At 32.9% G+C, this 25,832-nt stretch overlaps 3 protein-coding genes across 3 annotated transcripts; 1 reads left to right on the forward strand and 2 right to left on the reverse strand.

Annotated features, from left to right (window-relative positions):
• The first annotated feature begins 1,415 nt into the window (after positions 1 to 1,415).
• Positions 1,416 to 2,397, forward strand: LOC107872586 (phytosulfokines 3). Its single transcript, XM_016719229.2, has 2 exons — positions 1,416 to 1,593; positions 2,134 to 2,397. The coding sequence occupies exons 1-2, from the start codon at positions 1,486 to 1,488 to the stop codon at positions 2,275 to 2,277; spliced, it is 252 nt and encodes an 83-aa protein (XP_016574715.1). The 5' UTR covers positions 1,416 to 1,485; the 3' UTR covers positions 2,278 to 2,397.
• A 4,620-nt stretch (positions 2,398 to 7,017) lies between these two features.
• On the reverse strand, positions 7,018 to 9,644 carry LOC107871039 (protein PHLOEM PROTEIN 2-LIKE A10). Its single transcript, XM_016717833.2, has one exon. The coding sequence runs from the start codon at positions 8,403 to 8,405 to the stop codon at positions 7,125 to 7,127; it is 1,281 nt and encodes a 426-aa protein (XP_016573319.1). The 5' UTR covers positions 8,406 to 9,644; the 3' UTR covers positions 7,018 to 7,124.
• A 5,741-nt stretch (positions 9,645 to 15,385) lies between these two features.
• On the reverse strand, positions 15,386 to 23,474 carry LOC107871040. Its single transcript, XM_016717834.2, has 3 exons — positions 22,780 to 23,474; positions 16,740 to 16,927; positions 15,386 to 16,529 (listed from the first exon to the last, which is right to left on the reverse strand). Exons 1-3 carry the CDS (start codon positions 23,348 to 23,350, stop codon positions 15,996 to 15,998), a joined length of 1,293 nt encoding a protein of 430 aa, XP_016573320.1. The 5' UTR covers positions 23,351 to 23,474; the 3' UTR covers positions 15,386 to 15,995.
• Positions 23,475 to 25,832: the final 2,358 nt, after the last annotated feature.

Here is a 25,832-nt window from a genome sequence, read left to right on the forward strand (position 1 = left end):
AAAAAAAAAAAAACTTTCCTCTCAACTTTGTACCAATAGATTCACGTAAGATAAAATGAAGAATGAAGAAGATTTACGTGAAATGATATGAATAACGCCACTTATTAGACTACCCTCCTGATTTACTACAGGAAGAACTAATGCAGTAGTGTCAACTTCTCTTTTATAGGCTTAAATGTGTCGTAAACATGATCACATAACGCTTCTGATTGGTAAAAACTTACACGCACCCGGTGTATACACCAAACTAATATTTTTTATTATGGTTATATAATTAAATTAAGTAAAATACATGTTGATTAATCATGGTTAAGTAACATGAACTTTAAATTCAAACGCATGGCACGTATGCATTGGCTTGGTGTTTACACCGGGTGATTGGTTTGCTATTGCGAAAATCAATGCAATGGAATTATCAACTTAATTCACTCTTTTAATGGGCTTAGACATATCATAATATATATAATCTTTCCAGATGACGCAGCTGATTTGCTATTGCAAGAACTAATGCAATGTTGTCGATCGACTTCTCTCTTTTTATAGACTCATACATGTCGTACGTAACACGATCTTTTTAAAAGACATTTTTGATTTGTCAGTGCAAGAACCAACGCATATATGCAGAGGTATCTTTCTAGACAATGCTTCTGATGATTTGCTACTACAAAACTAATGCAATGGTGTTGACTTCTCTCTTTTTATATGCTTAGATCGATGTCTTAAAGCAATTTTTCTAGATGACTCTTCCAATGCAGGCACTCTACCATCTATTTCATTATATTTCATCGTCTCGTATTGTACCGTGTGTCGACTTCTCTCCTATTAACGACTAAGTTATATCACGACATACTTTTAAATTAATTATAACTCTTCACATCATAAAATAGTCTATTATCATATATATAAACATGGACTATGAGATGCAAGTTGAGATTCTAAATGTGGAGTTATCTCCAATTTTTTTTTTAAAATAAGGTAAAAATAAAACCAAATAAATATTTCTTTTTGAAAAAAGTTAAATGCGATCATACCAAATAAACATACTTACACTTAGGGAAAGAATCTATTAATTAATAATCTGATTCTGGATTTTCTAGAATTGTGATCAAGTATGTAATTTCCATGAGATTACAGTTTAACCAAAAAAAGAAGATAAGGGTCGTTTTAATTAAGAATCAAATTATATCCTCATATTTGACCATCAGATATTATCTTAATTAAGAATTCATTAATTATTTCCTTTTTTGTGGCATGTACAAATTTAGTTAATACTACTTCTACTTCCTAACCAACATGTAGTAATTGGTTAACAATTTGGCCTTATCAACACGTCAACAATTTAATGTAAAAATTCAATGAAATCTTTTCCAAAATTAAAGCAAAAAGGCCCCTTTTTTGCCTATAAATTCTCTTGTACCATCCCTTAAGTGATACACAAAAAGTAAAAGAAATCAATTTATTTGTTGTTTGAAAAAAGAGGGGAAAATGTCAAAATTGTGCACTATTATCATTGTGGCTTTTCTTCTTTGCTTCACTACTCTCACATTTGCTGTTCGTCCTGATTCTTCTCTTGTGCTCAAGCCCCAAATTCATGTGAGATTTTACTTATTTAATTAATTTTTATTTAAATATTTTGTGGTTTTTTGATTTTTTGTGTATTGGATTTGGGTTTTTAGAACTGCGTCGATGTGACATTTATAAGGTAAAATCAATCCTAAACCAAGATAAAAGAGAATACACTTGTATTTCGACAACTAACACCTAAAAATGACGATTTGATTTATGTATACTGAAAATGTAAATAATATATATTTTTTTCGCACCACCAACAATCTTGATTTTGTTATACTTTAGTAGGGATAATTTACTTTATTTCCTAGAGTAACAAATTTTAATTTGATGGTCCAAAGCTTTTTTACTAGGTCAATGTCAATGCATCAAGGTTCATTGAGTGGACACATGGGATTTGTATAATTGTTTAACGCTCAGACAAACATGTCCTCGATCTAATGATTTTGTAATCAATTTGCATTTAAAGACTTGATGATAGTTCAGATGGTCGATCAACTGAGCTACTATGATTTCTCGTCTGATTAATTGATTAAGTGATCATCGTTTTGTTTTTATGGGCAGGTTGCAAATGAAGGGAAAATTGAAATTGATGAAGCAAATTGTGAAGGAGTGAAGGAAGAAGAATGTTTGAAGAGAAGGAATTTGGCTGATGCTCATGTTGATTACATTTATACTCAAACTATTATTGACAATAATCATCCATGAATTAATTATGGAGGACCTTTTGTGTTTAAGATTTCTAATCCCCCTTTAATTAGTATACTAAACTATTAAAGGGGTTGTAATGGCATGTTCAAATAATACTAATAAAACTACTTCTGCCTAGTCTCTTTGTATTTGATGCCCTTCTTTTCTTTTTTTTTTTATTCCTATCGAATTGGTTATTTCAATTACGTAAACAAATTGTTCAAATCGCATTAAAAGGCAGGGAATTTCAGCTTATTATTTTCTTGTTTTCTGCCGCGAACCGAAATTGCTTGCCAACTAGGTATATATTATATTTAGATAGATGTCTAAGTTGGATTAAATTGAACTTTCATTTAAGTACGTTCTATTATAATGTATAAGTCGATAAGTAAAACGGAAATGAAAAAAAATATAAAAATAAAACACTTATTCTTCATTAGTAGTTTCAGTGTATCATATCTAATAATTAATTTTAGTCGTTAATTAACAGTAACAATGTCCAAAAGTTTATACCTGATTTTGTTTCCTCACACATTTTTGCATTTCCATGTTTGTATATGGGTGTGCTTTTGATCCATAAATGCGTAATTGCTTCTTCTTTTTTTCAGTATAAATGTGTTTTGCTCAAACAACTCAAATTTGGGAGACTTTGATGAGTTGTGCATCTATAAATTTCTTTTAATTTTATTATTTCACAATGGTCAAAATATTATTAAAATTTAAACTCGTGATACTATAATTCAAATTATGATATCTTAGTTATTGATTGTCACTGTGAAAATAGTGAGTGGTGTACTTTTAAATAGACTACTCTTTAATTATTTAAAATAACAATAAATTATTGTATAAATTGCAAGTTTTTCTCTTAATTTTTACTCTTGAACAATGAAACTTGTGCCTAGTGGGACATAAGTTACTTAAAAAATAAAGTCATGCTCAGATATAACTTGTGGAATGATATAAAAATACAAAAATATAAAGTTATGTCCCGCAAAAAAATTATTCATGGAGCATAAATTAATTAAATACCACCACATATAAGGGTCAAAAGTGAATGACTCGTGTGCATGAACATAGAATCTTTGGTCGTGCACTTAATTTCGTACTGAAAAAAAATAAGATTTTATTATGTTACTACTGTTGATGAGTGTGAATGCACTAATTATGCACATAACCCTCATAAATCCATATTATATAAAGGGAAAAGGCATTATTTCCATCCTAAACTATATCTGAAAAGTTTAAGTCACACCTAAACTATACTAGTAACCTATTACACACCTTAACTATAAAAAAGTGATATTATTACCTCCCCGCAATCCCATTCTAAGGCGTATGTGTTACACTTATTTTAGGCGCGTCCAGTCTATTAAATAACAAAAGTAAATGGCTAAAAAAATTAAAGAAAAAGTCATCGTTTCCACTCTAAACTATAGTTGAAAAGTCGAATCCACACCTAAACTATATAAGTGACCTATTACACACTTTAACTATAAAAAAGTGATACTTTTTACTGACGTGGTGCTGACGTGGCAGCGCGTGTAAAACACTACACCACATGCAAGTGGTGGTAGTCTGACAAGATGTAAATGGTTTCACTTTTTTATAGTTTAGGTGTATAATAGGTCACCAGTATAGTTTAGGTGTGGCTTCGACTTTTCGGGTATAGTTTGGGATGGAAACGATGCCTTTTCCCTTATATAAATGTGAACATGAGAAAAAAAAAAATCAAGGATGATATCTTAGTTGGAAAAAATAAGTTTATAATTATGATACGAAAATATAAACTTATGTCTCGAGAATAGAGTTATTTTTTATGAGGGACATAAATAAAAGACCAGTAAGAAATAGGGTTAGACGTGCAAATGACCCGTTTGCATCGTGTGCATGAACTTAAGAGTCGTTTGGTAGGATATATTAGAAAAAATAATGCATGTATTAGTTTTGGGTATTATTAATATCTTATTTGGTACACTTTTCTTGCATTATTTATATACTCTATTGTTTATTATGTTATGCATAACTAATACATGAAAAACTCTTGATATTGGCACGATGCAATAAACTTTAATGCATGTATTAGTATGAATAAAGATACAATAGTCCCTCAAGACCTTTTCCACATTATTTTCATTATACTTATGGAGAAAATTTTTGTAACTAATTTCTTTTATTAAAAATACACAATAAAAATTATTTTTAACAGATCAAACCAACTGTTGCATATAAAATAATTTGAGCATAATTAAAATAAAAATAAACAATACTTACATTAATACGAATATTACTAATTCATCATATTTTATACGCACCTTAAAATCTTTGATCATGCAATTAATTTCCTACTCATGAGGAGAAAAATGAGTGTGAACACACATTATCCCCCAAAAATTCCCAGATTTTATCAATGTGAACAAGATTAAAAAATAAAGGAAGATGCCTTTGTTGGAAACATAAAAGATTTCCCAACTAAGACTTTGAGAAGACCATTGACTCTCGTCAGAAATTAGCTCGTTTTAAACTAGTTGATCCTTATTAACAAAATATTTTTATTAAAAAAATATTTATTAGAGACTTATTTTATTAAATTAATCCTATTAATTATATTTTAAAAATTTAAATTGAAGAATATATATTTTATTTTATCATTAAATGATAGGAATGATATTGAAAAAACATAGCAATATTCTTCTGATTTCATAAAAATAATAACTAAATTAAAATAAATATTTTGAAAAAGGGAGTCAATTATTTTAAAATTTGAAAAAGGGAGTCAGTTATTTTGAAACAAAAGAAGTAGTTATCAATTTTTCATTGGTCTCATATTAGTTACTCCTAGAAATCATAAATAAGATTGATAGTTTTACGAATTTTTCTTTTACCACTCCTTTGAAAAAAGAATTTTCCTTTTGAAACTTATAAACTTGGTTAGGCTTTCAAATATGTTAATTGTAGGGTCAAAATGGAAACAATTTATGTCCTCCGTCCTAAATTTTTTAATTTGATGTCCCATTTTACTTGTCTTTTTTCATTAATCAAAACAAGATAAATTTTTTTTCCTTGTTTTACCCTTTGCATCAATTATTTTTTCTTCAAATGAAATTGTAAACATCATTTAATAGGGGTACTATTGTAAACTAGGCATGTTATTAATTATTTTTCTTAACCAATGTGTCATCTCAATTTGGAACGGAGAGAGTAATTAATTTTCTCTTAACTCGAAAAATGAACAAGTAATTTAAGACAATTATTGATGGAAAGGTGGAAAATTAATATGTGACGGAGGGAGAGAGAAGGTAGTTAAATAAAGGGAATTTGAACATTCTTTTCATACTTTCACTGGTTAATGTCCTTTTGCATACAACTTTCTAATCTAATTAACAAGCCTCTGAAGATGCTCCAAGAGCATAATAAAGTCCCCACAAAATTAGAGTCAACTGAAACTAGAAGAGCAAATTTAGCATAATTGTGACATTCTTCTGTACATAGTTAATACATGGTGAAGGAATCTGAGCATCTCAAAACCTTAGAACGATGTTTAAAAACTATGTTAACTACCATTAATCTTATATATCAGATGCGAAACATTATGAATACATGAAGAGAATAGTAATGAGATGGCGATCGCCTGCGTTGTTCATTTGATCTCCTTCCCATACACATAACTAAATGACATTATCCTTGGTTATGAATTTTCGGAATGAACACTGAGAGAAGAATTTTTGATACATGCAGCATATTCACAAAGTACATGGAGTAATACTGGCCACAGTACAAGGATATGTAACTCTATGTAAGCAGTATATTAACAGAATAAGGGTCTATTGTACACAGTCTTACCTTGCATTTCTGCAAGAGGCTGTTTCCCTAGTACTATTACCAAAATCAGTTATGGAGAAAATATATCAGCTATCAAAGACAACATTCAGTTCAAATCAGAAAGGGAAACGGAAGAACTCATAACTACGTATAGACCAAAGACTAGGCTAATGTACAGATTAAACCAGACGTAAACAGTATTATAGCATCTTCCCTGATTGTCATCAAACAAAACAGTTAAATGAACAAGAAAAGACTGCCCATCAGCTCCTTACTGAAGGAAGAAATGGCATGCTTGAAATCTCCCAATCCAAAAAGCTTTTTTGAGAGTCACCAAATTATACAAAGGCTTGATGCAGATAAGAGATCGATATCTATTAGATTTCAAAAGCTAAAAATTGTAGCCTTCATGATAGTAATAAAGTAAGTAGAAAATAATGAAAGGATATCAAGAAAAGTAAAGTAAAACGGCAACGGAAGTTGAATTCAGGCAAAATATTTTGAGACCAAGCACAAGAATACCAACCATATAGAAAACTTTAATAGCAATCACATCTTCATAACTAACATGATGCGAGGATAAACTACATGATGCCCATGAATCATTCTCCTCCATAGAATTTGAAAAGGATGGTTGATGTACAGTAGTAGGTGCCAACAACAATGAGCAACAAGTTCAGCTTTTCACGATATAGTATCACAAGAACAACAGAGAAATATATTGATTGACCAATTGTACTCTCAAAGATACTGGCTCATAAATCATTTACATACAAAACTTATAATAGTAGAAAGTTTGAGAGTAACATGAGCATTTATCTCCAATTTTACATTATTTGATCAGATAACGGCGATTGAATACTTCCAATATCGAGTGAACATCTGCATCTGGAAGACAAAAGAATCTTCCCTGGAAGTTAACAGCATAAAGGGAGAATGTAGAGAAACTGCCCGTTTAATAATAGGTTAACAAATGCATGTACATATTTCCCAGTCTACAGAACATATAAGCTTCTAAGACAATAGATCTAAGGAATCACTAATATTTAGGCAGGCAATAAAGCATGAGTACTGCCAAGAATATGTAGAAATAATGCAAGGCATACTGTAAGAATTACATAAGACTTGGCATTGATTTGAGTAATGACATTGAGCCCTCTCTCCACAACTTCTTCATGAACAACGTTAGCACTTCTTTTCATGCTCTCGGATAGCTTCAAAGTGAAAAACTCCACAATAGATCTAACCGTTTCAAATGTCACCCTGCCAGTCACGTCAAGCACAAACCTTCTATTGCTTGGAACTGCCAATGTTGATGACACACTAGTCAGCCATCCATTACTTTGTAGATCAATCGGTTGACTCGTGTTAATTTTTCTTGGAGCCACTTGCTGAAGTGCCTTTCCACTTGCTTGTGTTAAATAATCACTTTGATCAACTATGGAACAAGCAGATTTCAAACTCAAATCAGAATCAGATCCAGAAGCTGTCATCACTTGATGAGACGTCTTCACTAGCGTTTCAACAGCCCCATTACAAACGGAAACTAGAAAGTCCTTCACATTGGCTTGATTCTTCGGATTGGTCAACCCAGAAAACAGATCATCATATACGTTTATATGCATTGTTTTATCGAGGTAAACTGCAACAGCAGTGCTCACAAATGTCTGGATACAATCAGCAATCATTAGTTTACATCTATCAGTACAAACCACATCAACCCATCTTGGCACTTCTGATGAATTCGCCTTCATATACGGGACCCCAGATTGGTAATTCCCAATCAACGCCTCATCCGACTCACTATTCGAATAGAAACCCATAACCAAGTTCCTTGCAAAGCTACCAACAATAACAGAAACAAATCCAGTCCCAACAGTACTCATCATTCTATCCATGACCTTATCAACAAAACTTGAACCACCCACCTCCTCAATCTCACCCTTATTTTCACTCCCATACCCCCTTAAAATCCCTACAGTTAGAGCCTGGGAAACTCTAACCACAGAATTGGTAAATTCCTCAGATCTTGCAAGTTTAGCTAACTGCTTCAAACTCCTAGGAAGTTCTTCAGAATCAGACTGCAAAAACTCCTTTAAATCCTTAGACACAACACTAACAGCTTCAGAAGAATCAGAAACCATTTCAGCCATTGAGATAAAAGCTCCCAACAACCTCATGACCGTCTTTCTTTTCTTCACAACAGAAGGCATGTGATATACTCTATATGCACCATAACTAGATAAACCAACTAATCCAAGAAGAATTATCCATTTCTTCTTCTTTTGAGCATAGTTCAAACTTTTCTTCAACACCTCAAGATCCATATAATAAACTCTTTTTTCCTTTTTTTTCAGTTGAAATTAAAGAAAACTTCCTAGAGTTCAAATTCAAGAAACCCAACACTAAAAAATTGAATCTTTAAGGGTACCCACAATTGTGAAACCAAAAAACTACTATTTTTGGCTTATACAATTGTATAAAGATTGGAACTTTATACAATACTAAGCAAACCCCACTAACACACTTCAAATCACTATCTGAAAAAAACAAGAAAACTCTTTTTTTTTTTTTTTTTTTTTGGGCACAACTGAAATTCAAGAAAACTCCCTAGAGCTCAAATTGAAGACACCCCACAATTAAAAGTTGAATCTTTAAGGACACGCACAATAGTGAAACCCAAGAAAACTCCCTAGAGCTCAAATTAAGCAAACCCCATAGTCATTACTTGAATCTTTAAAGACACCCACAACTGTGAAATCCAAGAAAACTCCCTAGAGCTCAAATTGAAGACACCCCACAATCAAAAGTTGAATCTTTAAGGACACCCACAATAGTGAAACCCAAGAAAACTCCCTAGAGCTCAAATTAAGCAAACCCCATAGTCATTACTTGAATCTTTAAAGACACCCACAATTGTGAAATCCAAGAAAACTCCCTAGAGCTCAAATTACGCAAAAATTGAATATTTTAAAGATACCCACAATTTAGAAACCCAAAAAGATAACTCTTTTTTCTCCTTTTGTTTTTTCAGTTGAAATTCAAGAAAACTCCCTATAGCTCAGATTGAATAAACCACACAACGAAAAATTGAATCTTTAGACATACCTAAAATTCATAATATAGATATAAACATGAATTCCCAAGATCGAGGGACCAAGAGTTTCGTCACTATTATCTGACACAATTGAAAAATCAATAGCCAATTGGTTATATCAAATAATGTAACTATGATTTTTCAATTGATTTTTTTTGCAGAAAAAAAATTGAAATGGTCGTTAAGGAAACTAACCTGTGACGTTTTGTTGTAAAAGAGAATGGAAAATGGAAGAAGTTAAGTGGCTGTTTGGATTGACCGAGCAAAAATGCTGATTGGGCTATTTTATTTTTTTATTTTTATTTTTGTGGGCTATTTTTGTTTGTTTGTTTGTAGGTAATTTAAATTTATTTTCGTCCACAAATAATGGGAATTGAGTGGAAATTAAAATTTTGGAAAAAATGGAAGAGGTTTTAAATTTTTTGGAGGAAAATTATGGGAGATTTTTTATTTATCTGGTTTTTTGGGGATGTGAAATTATTCATAGGAGTGGCGGCTATTTAACTACCCAGCCGGCCATATTTGCATGTGACATGCACGTGACTTGATTTACTATATGAATAGTATTAGTTTATGGCTTGAACTGTAATTGGTTGTTTTAATTCATTGCTTATATAAGCACTTACTTTTGTAAATGACATAATAGATTTTGGATCTCTATGTTTAGATTCAACACACCTTAACATGTGTAATTTCAGTGAAACATCATGAAGAATAGTGTGTAATTTATAATTTACTTCTACAATTTAAACGTAGAAAGAGTTTTTTCAATAGTATGAGCAAAATTTTATAAATGAGCTCTATAGAGAATGATGTATATGCATCTTTTTTACCTTATGAAGGCAGAGAAATTATTTTTGATAAATCTTTATTAAAATATTAAAAAAGAAAAAGATATTAAAAGTAGTTCACACGTGATAAATTTAAATTTTGGGTTGTTAGAAGATATGAATGGAATGGAATGAAAGTCTGAAAAATAAGATGCCATGAAAAAAGACAAAGTCAAGGACTATTCTTATTCTTGAGCCGGAGGTCTATCGGAAACAGCCTCTCTACCTCTTCGGAGATAGTGGTATGAACTGTATACATTTTATCCTCCCGAGACAGTATTTTATGGAAATACACTGGGTCTGTTGTTATTGTTATTTGTTCATATTAATTTTAACATACAAGCAGTATATGAGTTAAAATTATTATATATGTTATATTGAACCTATAATTACCAATATGACTTTGCCAAGGCCATGTATTCATTTTTATTTCGATAACATAAGTAATGAGAATCATGAGATCTCAAATTTAAATTTCAAAAGAGACGAAAAATATCAGATAACTTCCTTCCGTCTATCCTAGTGTTGAACAAAATTGCATATTGTTGATGAACGGTGATAAATATCACATGAAATTATTGAAAATGTATGCAAATCCGAATACTACAATTATCAATAGAAAAATACACTTATACAGAATTCTTAAAATCAATATCATTGGTGAGGCATGTGGTTAGAATCAACATTTGGACGTGAAAATTTTAAATTTTAAATTTTGACTGAGGTACGAAAATTTAGTTTAGTCACTCGACAACCACAAAAACCTAAAGAATTCAATGAACTCCAACAACTAAACAACTAAACAATGTGATAGGTAAATTTAACTGATTTAGAAGTAGAAAAAAAGCTGTCAAATAAAAATTTCACCATAAAAATTTTGACTTAAAAGTGAAAGAGCATTGAAGAAACTTACCTACTCCCTCTGTCCCAAATTTTTTAATTTGATTTTTTATTTTATTTGTCTTTTTTCGTTAATCAAGAAAAGACAAAAAAAAATATTTCATGTTTTACCCTTTGCATTAATTACTTTTTCTTCAAATTAAAATGTAAAATTATTTAATAGGGGCACTATGGTAAACTAGTCATGTTATTAATTATTTTTCTTAATCAATGTGTCATCTCAATTTGGTACGGAGGGAGTATTTTACTTTTCCATCCATTAATATGTTAGTTGGAGATTTTTAATACTCCCTCCGTATGGTTTTAGTTGCCACAATTTGACTTAACACACTCATTAAAAAAAGTAATTAATAACATAATTATTTTACCATGATACTCCCTATTAAATGATTTTTACATTGTGTCTTGAAATTAATTTGGAGTAAAAATAATTAATGTTAAGGATAAAATAGGAAAAAGAAAATTGTCTTTTTTTTATTTGTCAAAAATGATATGTAAAAGTAGAAATACAATTAGGAAATTAGTGACAAGTAAAAGCGAACAAAGAGAGTATCTCTTTACATGTTTGACTTGACATATTCATTAAGAAATATTTTTTGCATTTTAATGTATTTCATCTAAATAAAAGATAGTTTTAAGTATCTTGAGTGTATTATTCAAGGCAATAGCGAGATTGACAAAAATGTAACTCACTGTGTAGGTGCAGTGTGGATGAAATGGAGACTCTCATCCAAAGTTTTGTGTGATAAGAAGATTGAGTCATCAAAATTTAAAGACAAGTTTTACACGGCGATGGTTAGACCAACTTTATTGTATGGGATGGAGTGTTGGTCAGTCAAGAACTCTTATATCCAAAAGATGAAAGCTACGAAAATGAAGATGTTGCAATAAATGTGTGAGATATTTGGGATGAGGTAGGAGCGACTACGGTGGAGGACAAGATATGAAAAGCACATTTAAGATAGTTGGGGTGTGTAAAGAGATGTACAGATACCCCAGTACAAATGTGTGAGAGGTTGGCTATGAATAGTTTTAAGGAAGGTGGGGGTAGACCGAAAAAATATTAGGGGAGATGAATAAACAGAATATGACACACTTTCACTTATCGAGGATATGATTTTAGATAGGAGGATATAGAGGAAAGAATTAGGATAAAAGGTTAGTACGAATCAGGTCGTTGTCTTACTATTTGGTCATACTAGTAGTAGTGGTACCGCCGCTATAGTTTCTTGTCCTTAAATTTTTATTTCTATTTGTTGTTTCTTGTACCTCAATTATTTTGTTGTTTTATTATAGTTTTGTTCCACTTTGTAGGAGTATACTGATTATGTTGTCGTTTATTGTAATTCAACTATGTTGTTATTCGTTGTTTATTTTGCTGTTGTATTTGTTATTTTTTGTACTTTTATTACTCCTTGTTTGGAACTGCTCTGAATTTATTTATTTTTTGAGTAAAACAAGCTCTCTATCTTCAAGGTAGAGATACGGTCTGAATATGCTCTACTGTCTCCAATCCCTACTTTGTAGAATTATACTCGGTATGTTGTTGTTTTTTACTTGACACAAAATTTAAGAAAGATATATAAAATGTTGTTTTTTTTTTAGGACTTTTGAATCTTGTAATCTTAAACTAAAGATATATGAAATGTTTCAAAAATCTTGTAATCTTAAATTAAAGATATATGGAATGTTTCAAAATGTCCACTAATCTTCTAATTTTAAACATTTATGTGAAAAATTAAAATTAAAAAATTACCAAAAAGTTAACAGAGACATTCTTTAACGGAGTAAAACATAAAATAAGACAAACAATTGAAACACTTAGTAAAAGAATAGTATTTAAATGATAAATATTCTCTTCATTTTTCAAGGTATGAATAGGTCTTAATTAGGGGTGTTCATGGGTCGATTTGGGTCAGTTATTGGTCAAACTATAACCAAACCAACTTAGTCCGTTTTTAAATTTCTAAAACCAAACCAAACCAAACCAAAAAATAACCATCGGTTTGGTTCTTTCCGGTTTAGTTCGGTTTGGTTAGTTTTTTTCGATTTATAACTTTAGTTAATCATAAAAGTTGATTTTTTTTTTTAAAGAAAATTCAATCTAACATATGAGATGTTAACCGGGCGTTGTATCTCAACCTTGGAATTAAGATGTCAACTGAGTGTTATACTTCGACAAATCTATGAACAACAGCATATGAACGCTTCTAAAAAAATATTTTAAAACTACATTTAACAGAATGATATGATAAATCTCCCAAAAGGTGAACACATAAACTTCTTGTTCAATAAGGTTCAAAAAAGAAAGTTAAAATTAGTGATTGTCTATAGTCAAATGAATCTCAGCTATAAATTTCAATATACAACAAGATATTATTTTTCACAATTAGTATCATTTGTCATTCAAAGTGCGAAATTCATTTACAATCTCATAAGGTACTATCGGTTCAGTTTGGTTATTTTATCGGTTATTTTAGAGTAAAACCAAACCAAATCGAACCTAACCAAATATCAATTTTTTAATCGGTTTGGTTTGGATCGTGGTTCGGTTTGGTTAAAAACCAAATCATGAACACCCCTAGTCTTAATCATTCAAATCAAGAATCAAGCCTTAATAGGTCTGAAGAGGTATTCTGGTGTTGGATAATATTCACTGCAGTCTATTCATAATCATCAGTCACCACCATTAACCAACTCTGCCACCGCTACCATTGTTAACCACCTCCACCATCAACAACGAATATCGCTATCAACCGCTGTTGTCAACCGCTACCACACTTACTATCTCTATTATTCCAATTATATTCACCGCCATCAACACCGTTGACAACACCACCATCATTAACCACACCGGCCAATCCATACTATCGACCAACTCATCTATCACAACTAGCACCACCACTAACTACCACTAATACATCACAACCTCCACACATTCTTCGGCCGCCACTACCATTATTACTAATAACGCCACCTCTACCACCACTTCAGCCACTACCATCGCTACAGTTTATCTCTACTAACAACCATCTCCACCATCACAACTAACAACATCTCCAACTAGCACCAACACGTCGTCAATCATCATGCATTATCACAACTAACAACATCTCCAACTAGCACCAACACATCGTCAATCATCATGCATTCATTTTTCAGCCATCACAATCGACACCTCCAACTATTAACATCAAGCAATGTCACATCACAACCACTACCACCACCACTATCAACCGTCATCATCATAACAGTCACCACAATACCAACCATCACAACTATCACCACCAACATTACTAATCACTAATACCAATCATTGTCACCACAACCATCATCATAAACCATCTCCACTATCACTAACAAACATAAGTATTTTTTTTTAATTAAATAATAATTTTGTTGTATTAAAGTACATACTTTTCTGATATATAATTAATTTTTTACTTAAATTGTATTTTTTTATTTTATTATATATACAAATAAAAACTTTTTGCACATTCAGATGTTGAAAAACAAACAGTTTTAATCATTCAGTTTTCAAATCTATAGAAAATATTTTAATCATTCAGATATACATTCAGATTCAGACCAACGTCTAAATCTTAAAAAAAAAACAAATGAAGCCTTTTAAAAAAAGGAGGGAATATAAACTTCGACATTTGGTTCCCGTAAATTTCGTTCTATCACAATTTGTTTGACTTGTCCAAGTATACTTTGGTTACTTTATTGAACATGTTGGGACTTTAGATTAATACAATTTCAAATTGAGAAGCTTCTTCAAGAAATTATTCGAAAAAATACAACTTCAATGAGATGCACTTTCCTTCGCACAAGACGACAAATGAATTACATTATGAAAGTTAAAAGAAACTTCAAATTTCTTAAGACTTTCAGAAAGCAAAATGTTAAAAGAGTATTTTAATGGGTATAGTACTACCTATTACTGACTTATCAATTAAATAGTGCTTTCCTTCGGACAAGACGACAAATGAATTACATTAAGAAAGTTAACAGAAACTTCAAATTTCTTAAGACTTTCAGAAAGCAAAATGTTAAAAGAGTATTTTAATGGGTATAGTACTACCTATTACTGACTTATCAATTAAATAGTGAACAGTGTCAATGGTGACTTCACCGTGGGAAGAATTGCACCCTTTTTGGTTGATAGGAGGCTTCCATTCACCGGTGCAGACGTTGCTCTCCGGATCATGCTGAATAGTCACCCATCATGCGACTCTCGAGCCCAGAGTCAAACAACACCGCTGGTGTGGAATGCTCTTGTGAAGGTACAAGGGTTTAATGAAGTGTGTGAATCTTATGTTTTACCAATTACAAGGAAAGAGAAAAAGCAAACAGACATGCAAAAGGATCCTTTTTGCTTTAGTAAATCATCCTCTTCTAACTCACAGTTACACCACCCTTGAGAGAAAGAAGAGCAGGCCTATGTAGTAAATAAAGAGCATAGCTTGCTAACTGCAGATGCATTGATAATAGCACAGATTCATTTCAAGAAGAAGGATAGATGAACAAACCAAATAGGGATATTCTTCAATATGCAATTACAAAAATACGGATGTCACGCGTCCTTGCATGCACCCCACTATATCCGTTGCCTTGTTACAGGGCACGGTCAAGCTGTAAGAGATTCATGTATATGTACAAATACAAACGCAGTTATGAGAATTAGCTATCATGCCCTACTTTGGTCATGGTTAAGCTATGATCTCAAAACACACAAAGAATGTAGGCAATGGATAAAATATAAGCTGCTTACTGCCTTGCACCACACTCTGCAAGTAAAGAAGCATCTTGTGATCGATTTTGTGAGGTTCAAGAGATGATAAGAATCTGGGACGACCAACTTGAAACATCGACACCCGGAACTAGTGAAAACCACGAGAAGTGGACATTGCACAATTGCTAACTTCTGCAAACCAGAACAGGCTAAGACACAGCCTAACAAGCCTGAACCATGGAGAGATTGAGTGTTACCATTTTTCGCTAGGAGCCACAAATTACTCAGAGGTTGACATGCAGGTGGGTTCACTCCTAAAAGATAAATAAGTATCTCCCTGGCAGCTGAAGATAATTCACAAGACATTAAGTGCTGTGTTATAATCTATTGACACTGATTTGGGTTTTATAGGCATTTTATAATCAGTATCATCTTCAAGATCACTAAACGAAACATCTTCCTCATTCACAATAGCAGAACCTGTGTAACCCTCTAACTCTGAATTGTCTTTCAGCCAGTCATCCTCATGCTCATCATAATCAAACACTGGTGGCTTAAAAGATGGACCACCTACCACCTCCTTTTCAATGATTTTGCTTGGTGGATCTTCTTCAGTAACTGCCTTGTCAATAAATTGGATCTCTGTATTTCCAATTGAGTGTTTCTCAGTTTCAGTATCAGAAGTGTAGCAAGTTGGAGGTTCAAAAGCAAATGATCTTGGGAGCGCAACATGTCTAGAGAGAGCATCTTCAGATGAGTTGGATTCGAAGTCTCCACGTGGGGAATACGTGCTATCCTTTGATTGAAATGTGCCTATGCCAAACCAATCTGACTCTGGTTTTGTTTTCTTTTGCAGTTCTTGCATCCACATAGCCCTTGCCTCTACAAGCTAAGGAAATGACCCCAAAAAAAGGAAAAAAAAATCAGCGCACATAGACAGCTCATGTCATCAAAGGTCGTGTATATAGAAGTTGCATCACTGAAACTGCTTCCAGATACCCCACTACTAGTTCCCAAAAAAAGGAAAAATATTTTCATCATAATTGTATAACCCCACGCGATGATGATTCTGTAAGCAAGAAGCGTAATATTAACAAACCTGAGGTGTAGACAAAAGCTCAGTGTCATGCTTTTTCAGTCTTGAGTAAAGCAGAACAAAATAGACCATCCAGAAGAAACCTTCACTCAAATGAACAGGGCAAAGTTCGAATCTGAGAGCAGCTAGTCTCGGTGTTAGACGTTCAACAGCATATGCATGCCTCTGTTGGGCATCAGAGAGCTCAAAATCTAAAAAAAGGAGAAAGAAACTCCATTAATAAAAAAGCTTCTCCTTCAGAGGTCATCATCATCACCACCTAAGTGACAAAATAGTATTATACATAGATGCCTTGAAAAGTGATCTTCCTTAGCAACATGATTACCATGTATTAACTCCGTCCAAATAGATATGACACACTAATAATGACATTTTTTTATGACCATGGTGTCCGAGCCAGCTTCTAATACTGACATTTTAAAAAGTAAAATAATGGCATATAATATTAATAACACCCCCCTCGTCACCTTCTTTTGACACTATTGAATGGACATGCAGTTTACGATGTTAATTTATCTTGTGAACTATATCAGTATAGGAAGAACATATCAAGTAACGAAGAGTAAGTTTGATAGAGAAAACATCATATCAAAGTTTGAGATTTGAATATTTAGATGAATTTGAACTTGTGCAAATTGTATATAATAATATTAACTATTAAATGGAGTCAAACACTTTAACACGTCCAAATCAGGAAGAATGTCAAATAAATTGCGATGAATGGGAGTAGCATTTCACACAATGTTCACAAAACTGAAAGTACAAATTCACTCAACCATACAAATTTGAACTTTTATGTGATATTTTCTGTTAGAATAAGCTTGTAACTATGACTTGAAAACTTTTCTTTCAATGATACTCACAAAATGCACATGCCATAAATGAAGTTAAACTTTGTGGTAATGCGCTCTCAACTCTATCACATATTATATATTTAAGGAGTAACAGAGATGAATTCTTAGGAACCAAAGAAGGTACAAAAACTATCTACCAAAGTCAGTTATGTTGGCTACTTGATTTTTGGAAGTAAATCAAAATCTCCATCCAACCAAAGGCATGATGTCACTGCATTAATATTTTTTAATTTTTTCAAACAACTGCATAATCAATTTAAGAAGTGCAACAAGCTCCTTAACAAATTTTAGTTGACCGAATTTTAGCCCGCCTAAGAAGAATGACCTCTTCTTTTAAATGGCAAAATCTAACATATCAATATGTCATTCAACATGCATTACAGTGTTATATAATGTGAACTTGAAGTGAGACAATTTTCACATTTTCAAACTCTAGGAGTGTCATATTTCTACTGGAATTCAAATAAGAAAATCCATCCATTTGTTCTATAATTTATTAATCTTCGTGAAAAGTTCGTCAACCAATTTGAGCACAAGGAAATACATGTTATCGAGGACCATCACTTTTCATCAAAATTACCCAATATGCACCGAACACTGCCTTTACTTGGGCCAATGGTCATTTTTATTTAAATTGTTTATAGGCATGGTTTTTTGCACTTCCATTTCTAAGTTACCTCTTCTTTATTCTTTTTTTCAGTTTGACACCACGAGATGCACAAAATAAATCATTGTTTGTTTATGACAGTTCACTTTTTAGTAAACATTGATGTTCGGTCCACCAACTACCTGCTATCTCTCACCACCACACGCACCAAGTAACTCTACCCATGAAAGCTATACATATGAGAAAAATCAACTAGTGATTTGTCTCTTCCGGATCTGAAACCTACATGCCAAGGTTGGGATCCAATTCACTGAACACTAGGCTACACTAATGGCCCAAGGGTGCTTAAAGGAGTTCTTTCAATAGACAATGCTGGTCAAAAATGGAAAAGAAAATATCTGGCAACAGAAGGACCCCCTGCTCCCCCCCACCCCCACCCCCAAAAAAAACACCCCCCAAACACCCTTCTTCTCTCTGTGAAAAAACTATATCAATCCTCCGTTGACAATAACAGTTCAGAGCAAACACTTAGATTGTTTGTTTTGCCGACCTTGTTCACTGTAATCATTCTATTCTTTTTCATTCCCTTTCTAGAAACTTGCTGCTGGAGGTTCGTTGCAAGTTCTGGACTTCTATTACACAAGTTGCTCTTTGTAAATTCAGAGTAAACTTGTATTGATTGTAGTTATTGCTCTTCTAGGTGGAAATTTGTTTATGTAAGTTGCAGCAGGAATACGGGTAAAAAACATCTATTCCATAAATGCAAATATATTGCTCGAAACTACTGTCAGATATTGAAAGATATGATCACTTCCAAATATGCTATGGAAGGTATCTCTGCTGCTGAATTTTCATTATATTCAAACTCATGCGTCATGCTTTGACCAAAAGGCCCATCCCGATGAACGCCGTTACTCCTCTTATGCTTGGAGCTTTTGATCCATATATCTCCCTACTTTCTAAGCTAGTTTGAAGCACAGACATTCTTTGCTTACTTGTAGGTGTAGCACAGACATAAATTCAACAGTTCCAGGCATTCTCATAAAATCTAGTCGCGGGAGAAAGAGGACTTCTACCATTTTAGTTCTCTCTCTCTCTCTCTCTCTCTTCATTTTCTTTTCACTTTTTGTAGCTATATTATTATGTATTTTGGGTGGGTCTATGATCCCGGGAAATGGATAAATTGACGAGGATGTCACTCACCGTATTCGCGCAGGGTGGATGAAATGGAGGCTCGCGTCCGGTGTCTTGTGTGATAAGAACGTGTCTCCTAAACTTAAAGGTATGTTTTACAAGGGGCGGTCAGACCTATATTGTACGGGGCAGAGCGTTGGCCGATCAAGAACTCTCACATCCAAAAGATGGTGGCGGATATGAGGATGCTAGGATGGATGTGTGGGTTTACCAGGAAAGATAGGATTAGAAATGAGGTTATTTGAGATAAGATGAGAGTGGTTTTGGTGGATGTTAAGATGCGGGAAGCGAGGTTGAGATGGTTTGGACATGTGATAAGGAGGTGCATGGATGCTCCAGTGCGGAGGTGTGTGTGTTAATTATGGATGCATACAGGCAAGGAAAAGGTAGATTGAAGAAATATTGGAGGGAGGAGACTAGACACAAGATGGAACAGCTACAGCATACCGAGGACATGACCCTAGATAAAAAGGTGTGGAGGATGCGAACTAGGGTAGAAGGTTAGTAGGAGGGAGTGCAATGTTTTGGTATTTGTGCTAGTAGTCATAGTGTTATGCTTGTAGTGTCTTGCTTGTGGAAATTTGGTAATGTTTGTTGTTTAGGATAGATCGATTGTAGTATTACTTTGAGATAAGTCTTCTTTATGTTATTTTTTGTTGTTGTGTTGATACATATACCTATTTGTTCCTGTACTATTTCCTTTTATAGACTATTTTTGTCTTGAGTCGGGGTCTATCGAAAACAACCTCTCTACCTCCTCTAAGCTAGCGGTACAGACTGCATACACCTACTTCTCCCCAAATGCCAATTTGCTGGAATATACTGGGTGTGTTGTTGTTGATGATCTTGGGAGGGAGACATGTTGCGAGTACTGCCTATGGGATTAAACTGCATGGTAGTTTATCATGTTTATTAGAGAAAGAGAATTGAATGATTCCATCACCATATAGTGTCGAGCATAAAATGCTTAATATTGGCGAAAGGAATTGATTAACTCACAGACACCTGTATAGTTCAAGTTCTTACATGTAAAGAAGATGACAAAACCTTTGAGCTAAGCATCTGTAAGGGCCAAAACATCCTAAACAAGAACTTTGCATATAGGTACAAGATTAGCCTAACATGAGTTGTACGATTAGTTATTAGAGAAAGAGAATTGAATGATTTCATTTAATTACCATATAGTGTCAAGCATATGCTTAACATTGGCGAAAGGAATTGATTAACTCACAAATACATTGATAGTTCAGGTTCTTACACGTAATGAAGACAACAAAACCTTTGAGCTAAGCATCTGTAAAGGCCAAAACAGCCTAAACAAGAACTATGCACATAGGTACAAGTTTGGCACGACGTGAGTTGTACGGTTAGTTATTGGAGAAAGAGAATAGAATGATTTCATTTAATTACCATATAGTGTCTACTGTCGAGCATAAAATGCTAAACACTGGCGAAAGGAATTGATCAACTCAAAGACACATGTATAGTTCAGGTTCTTACACTTACCGAAGACGACAAAACCTTTGAGCTAAGCATCTGTAAGGGCCAAAACAGCCTAAACAAGAACTTTGCACATAGGTACAAGTTTGGCACGACGTGAGTTGTACGGTTAGTTATTACAGAAAGAGAATAGAATGATTTCATTTAATTACCATATAGTGTCAAGCATAAATGCTTAACATTTGTGAAAGGGATAGATCAACTCACAAACACATGTATAGTTCAGGTTCTTACACGTAACGAACACGACAAAACCTTTGAGCTAAGCATCTGTAAGGGCCAAAACAGCCTAAACAAGAACTTTGCACATAGGTACAAGTTTGGGATAACGTGAGTTGGACAGTTAGTTACTAGAGAAAGAGAATTGAATGATTTCATTTATTTACTATATAATGTCAAGCATAAAATGTCCAACATTAAAGGAATTGATCAACTCAAAGACACATATATAGTTCAGGTTCTTACACGTACCGAAGACGACAAAGCCTTTGAGCTAAGCATCTGTAGAGGCCAAAACAGACTAAACAAGAACTATGCACATAGGTACAAGTTTGGCATGACGTGAGTTGTACAGTTAGTTATTAGAGAAAGAGAATAGAATGATTTCATTTAATTACCATATAGTGTCTACTGCCGAGCATAAAATGCTAAACACTCGCGAAAGGAATTGATCAACTCAAAGACACATGTATAGTTCAGGTTCTTACACGTACCTAAGACGACAAAACCTTTGAGCTAAGCATCTGTAAGGGCCAAAACCAACTAAACAAGAACTTTGAACAAAGATACAAGTTTGGCACAACGTGAGTTGTACGGTTAGTTATTAGAGAAAGAGAATAGAATGATTTCATTTGATTACCATATAGTGTCAAGCATAAAATGCTTAACGTTGGTGAAAGGGATAGATCAACTCACAAACTCATGTATAGTTCAGGTTCTTACACGTAACAAAGACGTCAAAACCTTTGAGCTAAGCATCTGTAAGGACCAAAACAGACTATACAAGAACTTTGCACATAGGTACAAGTTTGACATAACATGAGTTGGTACGGTGATTTATAAAGTCAATAACATTAGAAAACTAAAAGTTCTAGGTTCTATCTAAAAACTGACATTTGTAACTTTACGAGAACGAACAAAAAATTCAGGCTTTACATTAAATCCGACAAGTTCTCGAAAGATATACTTCCTCTGACCAACTAAATAATCCATTGACTCCTATTCCCACATCTTAGGACTCATCAAGCACATATATGAATGCCGTAATTGGATATTTAACAAGTCCAAATGAAACCAAAGCATAAACTTTCCCAAACAGCATCAAACCAAAAAATACACTTTTCAAGCATGTCTAGAATTTCAAGTTTACTACATAACTTCCATACTTCCAAAGAAAGATACTCTATACTTGACACTACTTGCCTATATTTTTCTCAATCAGAGACACTACTTGTGTATGCTCAATAACAAAATTCCAGTGAAATCCCACAAGTGGAGCCTGAGGAGGGTAGAGTGTACGCAGACCTTGCCTCTTACCTCATGGAGGTAGAAAGGTTGTTTCCGAATGACCCTCTTCTCGGGCACATCAATTGTCTATTCTTAGTCATAAATCCGATTCCCAGCCTAGAAATAAGCCAAAAGATCACCCACCCTATTCAATATACTAACACCAGTTCCTCAGAACTTCTCCAATAAGAAAAACTCAAACTTGCAGCTGAACATCCTGTTGCCCTATAATACTATTACCGAAGTTAACACGACTAATATCCTAATCAAATTTTACACTATGCACCATCCATTCTACGAATATCTTAACCAACAACAAATCAATCAATTTATCTTTGCACCCAAAAACATCAATATAATAAAAAGGGAAGATATACAAAACCATCAAATTCTTCTTCATCAGCAAACGGAAAATCCAACCACGTCTCGGGATGATGCGCTATATTAGCAGCAAAAGCCAAAACTTCCTCCGTCACTCCAACAGCATCACCTCCTTCACTCTCCACCACATCATCATCCTGATAATCCGAATTCCCAACATATTCCGCTTCTTCCTCATCGGATCCACCAATCAACTCAGGTCGATCAATTAACTCCGCATCCGTCTTAAATAGATCCGGTTTCCGCGGCGGTGGAGGCGGCGGAGGCGGTGGAGGCGGAGGAGCGAGAAATGAAGCGACACCCCATAACTGACGCGTTAGGGTTTCTTTAAATTCAGATAAATCTTCCTTAACGCTTCGGTTACGATCATCATTATCATCAGAATTGTAATCGTTATTAGATCGTTCTTCTAATAAATCGATGTCTTCGTATGTCGATGCGTCTTCGTCAACATCAGGCGTTACGACGTCGTTTTGAGAATTGTGATTGGATAATTGTTGTTGTTGATGTTTGTGTTCGTCGTCGTCGTCGAGACGGAGAGTGTTGGATATGGAACGAGCAAGCCATGACATGATGGCTTTACGAGAGGGTATTTGATTGGATCGATGAAGAACAAGGAAGAAGATATTGCCTTTCAATTTTGATTAAAAAAAAAATTTGGTTGGTTGGTGATGATTATTGTTGGTTGATTTTTTATTTTTATTTTTTTTTGTGTGGGTTATTTGGGAATTGTTGTGACGTGGATTTGGGGCCTACATCTAGTCATTGAAGGGACCTTTACTTTGCATTTATTTTTAAATTACATTTTTATTTTTATTTATTATTTTTAACGTATTAAGAAAAATAAGTTTTAAATTTCATTTTATATTTAATGTTAATTATTCATTTTTTAAAATTTATTTTAAAATAAATAATAAATATCAATTAATAAAAATACTATAATAAATAATTATATTAATAATTATTTTTTACTTAATATATCAAGCCGAATGTGATAAATAAAAATAAAAGAAAATATTATATGAGCTTATCTGATTCGGTGGCTTTGTAAAAAGTTATGCGAGACACCCGGACCCGGTAATGACGATTTGGGGCACTGGCTCACTCACCATGATGAAATTGTTTTTTTCTTTGAGTTAATTTTCTCTCATTTAATTAAATTTCTTTTTGGGTATATATTTTAACACAATAGTAATTAATAGTCTGTATGTTTTGTGGTAAATAGTTGGTGATAGTTTAGATAAAAAAAATTTTATATTTGATTGTGTATATATGAATTAAAAGAAATAAAATAAGAATAAGAATGCTTTATATGTATTTTTGCCCTTCACTCTAAACCTTCTTTCATTTAAGTAAATTTCTTTTGGGCATGATAAAATTATAAGATAAATGTAACGATGAATTTTCACAAACTAGAGCTGTGGTGAAAGAGTAAAATTTCCCTATTCACGCAATGTGATTTCTGCCCAGTGCTCCGAATATCAAAGTGAAGAAATTCAATCAAGCGCTGATAAACGACAGGATATTTCTTATGGAAGCTTTGTGCATAAAAAGAATATTGATAGTGTTTTTTCTTTAATGAATCTTCCATTCCATGCATCATGACAATTGCCAAACGTCTAAAGGAACTGAGAATGTGACTCAATATTTTTACCTTAAATAGCATAATAAAGATCGGATGTGACGTTTTAGAGTTCTTGCAATTTGTTTTAGCTTACGAACTCAGTTTTGGAAAAATTCAAGAATTGGTTTTTGAATGTTTTCGAGGAACTTGAGAAACAAAGTTTAATTATTTTTTTAATGTGGACTATGTCATCTTTTTGTTGGACAAGTACATACTATTTATTAATTAAACTAAAACCTAAAAGATCAGAAACGTGCGTTGAAATAAATATATAGTTAGATGACACATAATTATATAGAAAATACAAAGTGAAGAACATTCAAAACCAATTAACTAATATTTAGTTTAATTTGATATAAGAGGTGCCAATATAAATAGATTTTCCTAAGTATTATTTATACTGAAAATAAAACTAATAGTATCAAAAACAATGTTAATCTCATAAGTATGGTCCGAGAAGAGTAACATGTAGGCAATCATAGGTTTTTTTTTTTTTTATTGAATTTGGGACCACAATGTGAACGAGCTCACGTATATAAATATAAATTATAAAAATGATAAAGTAACAAATTCTCAATTAATGATACTATCTTATACACATTATTTTGTCTTATACGTTAAACGCATCAGACAGGTACCATAATCGAAGTTAGATCTGTAATAATCACTAATTACTCTCACAGTTTAATTTATCATAATTGTTCTCGCACACAGGATAAAACATTTTCAAAAAAAAATAATCTAGATTTCTGTAACATTAGTATTAGAAAATGTAATTTATTTAAGTAAATGAAAAATGAAATTTAGTCCTAAGCACACGTGACACCAAAGATATTTTGAATCCTCATTGGATCGTGTGCCTAATTAAATTAATTAATCCAAGTGAAAGCTAAGTATAAAAAAAAAATAATGCAAAAATTTTGAATAACTATAGTGTGCATTAAAAGAGCATTCAGATCTCAAACTCTTTTATTGCAGTATGAAATTTTTGGCTCCACAAGCAATAATTCAACTTCAACCAGTAAATGAAATTAAAGAAATGTCCATTAAATTCGAATTGTTAGATTTGTTAGCCTATGACCAAAACAGTGGCTCTTTTTGCAAAATTTTATAGTATTAATTGTTCAAATGCGTAGAGAGCAAACAAATGAGTCATGTTGATTGTGACTTTACTATATGCATTTAGGCTTGAAAATTTTGTTAGTTGAAAATACATTTAATCCTTGGCCTTGGAAAATGTATATACATGAAATACCATTATCACTTTTAGTTATTTTAGTCAATATACAAAAAGTGGTCCTTCTGAGTTATGAAATGTGAATTTATACGTCTGCTCCAGGAATTTTTAATTTCAAATGTTATCTTAGTTATATAACTTTTTCATAGGAAACAGTAAAAAGAAAAACAGTATATTTAAATGAACTTCAAGA

The sequence above is a fragment of the Capsicum annuum genome, chromosome 4 (genome assembly GCF_002878395.1).
Source record: "Capsicum annuum cultivar UCD-10X-F1 chromosome 4, UCD10Xv1.1, whole genome shotgun sequence".
Lineage (NCBI taxonomy): Eukaryota > Viridiplantae > Streptophyta > Magnoliopsida > Solanales > Solanaceae > Capsicum > Capsicum annuum.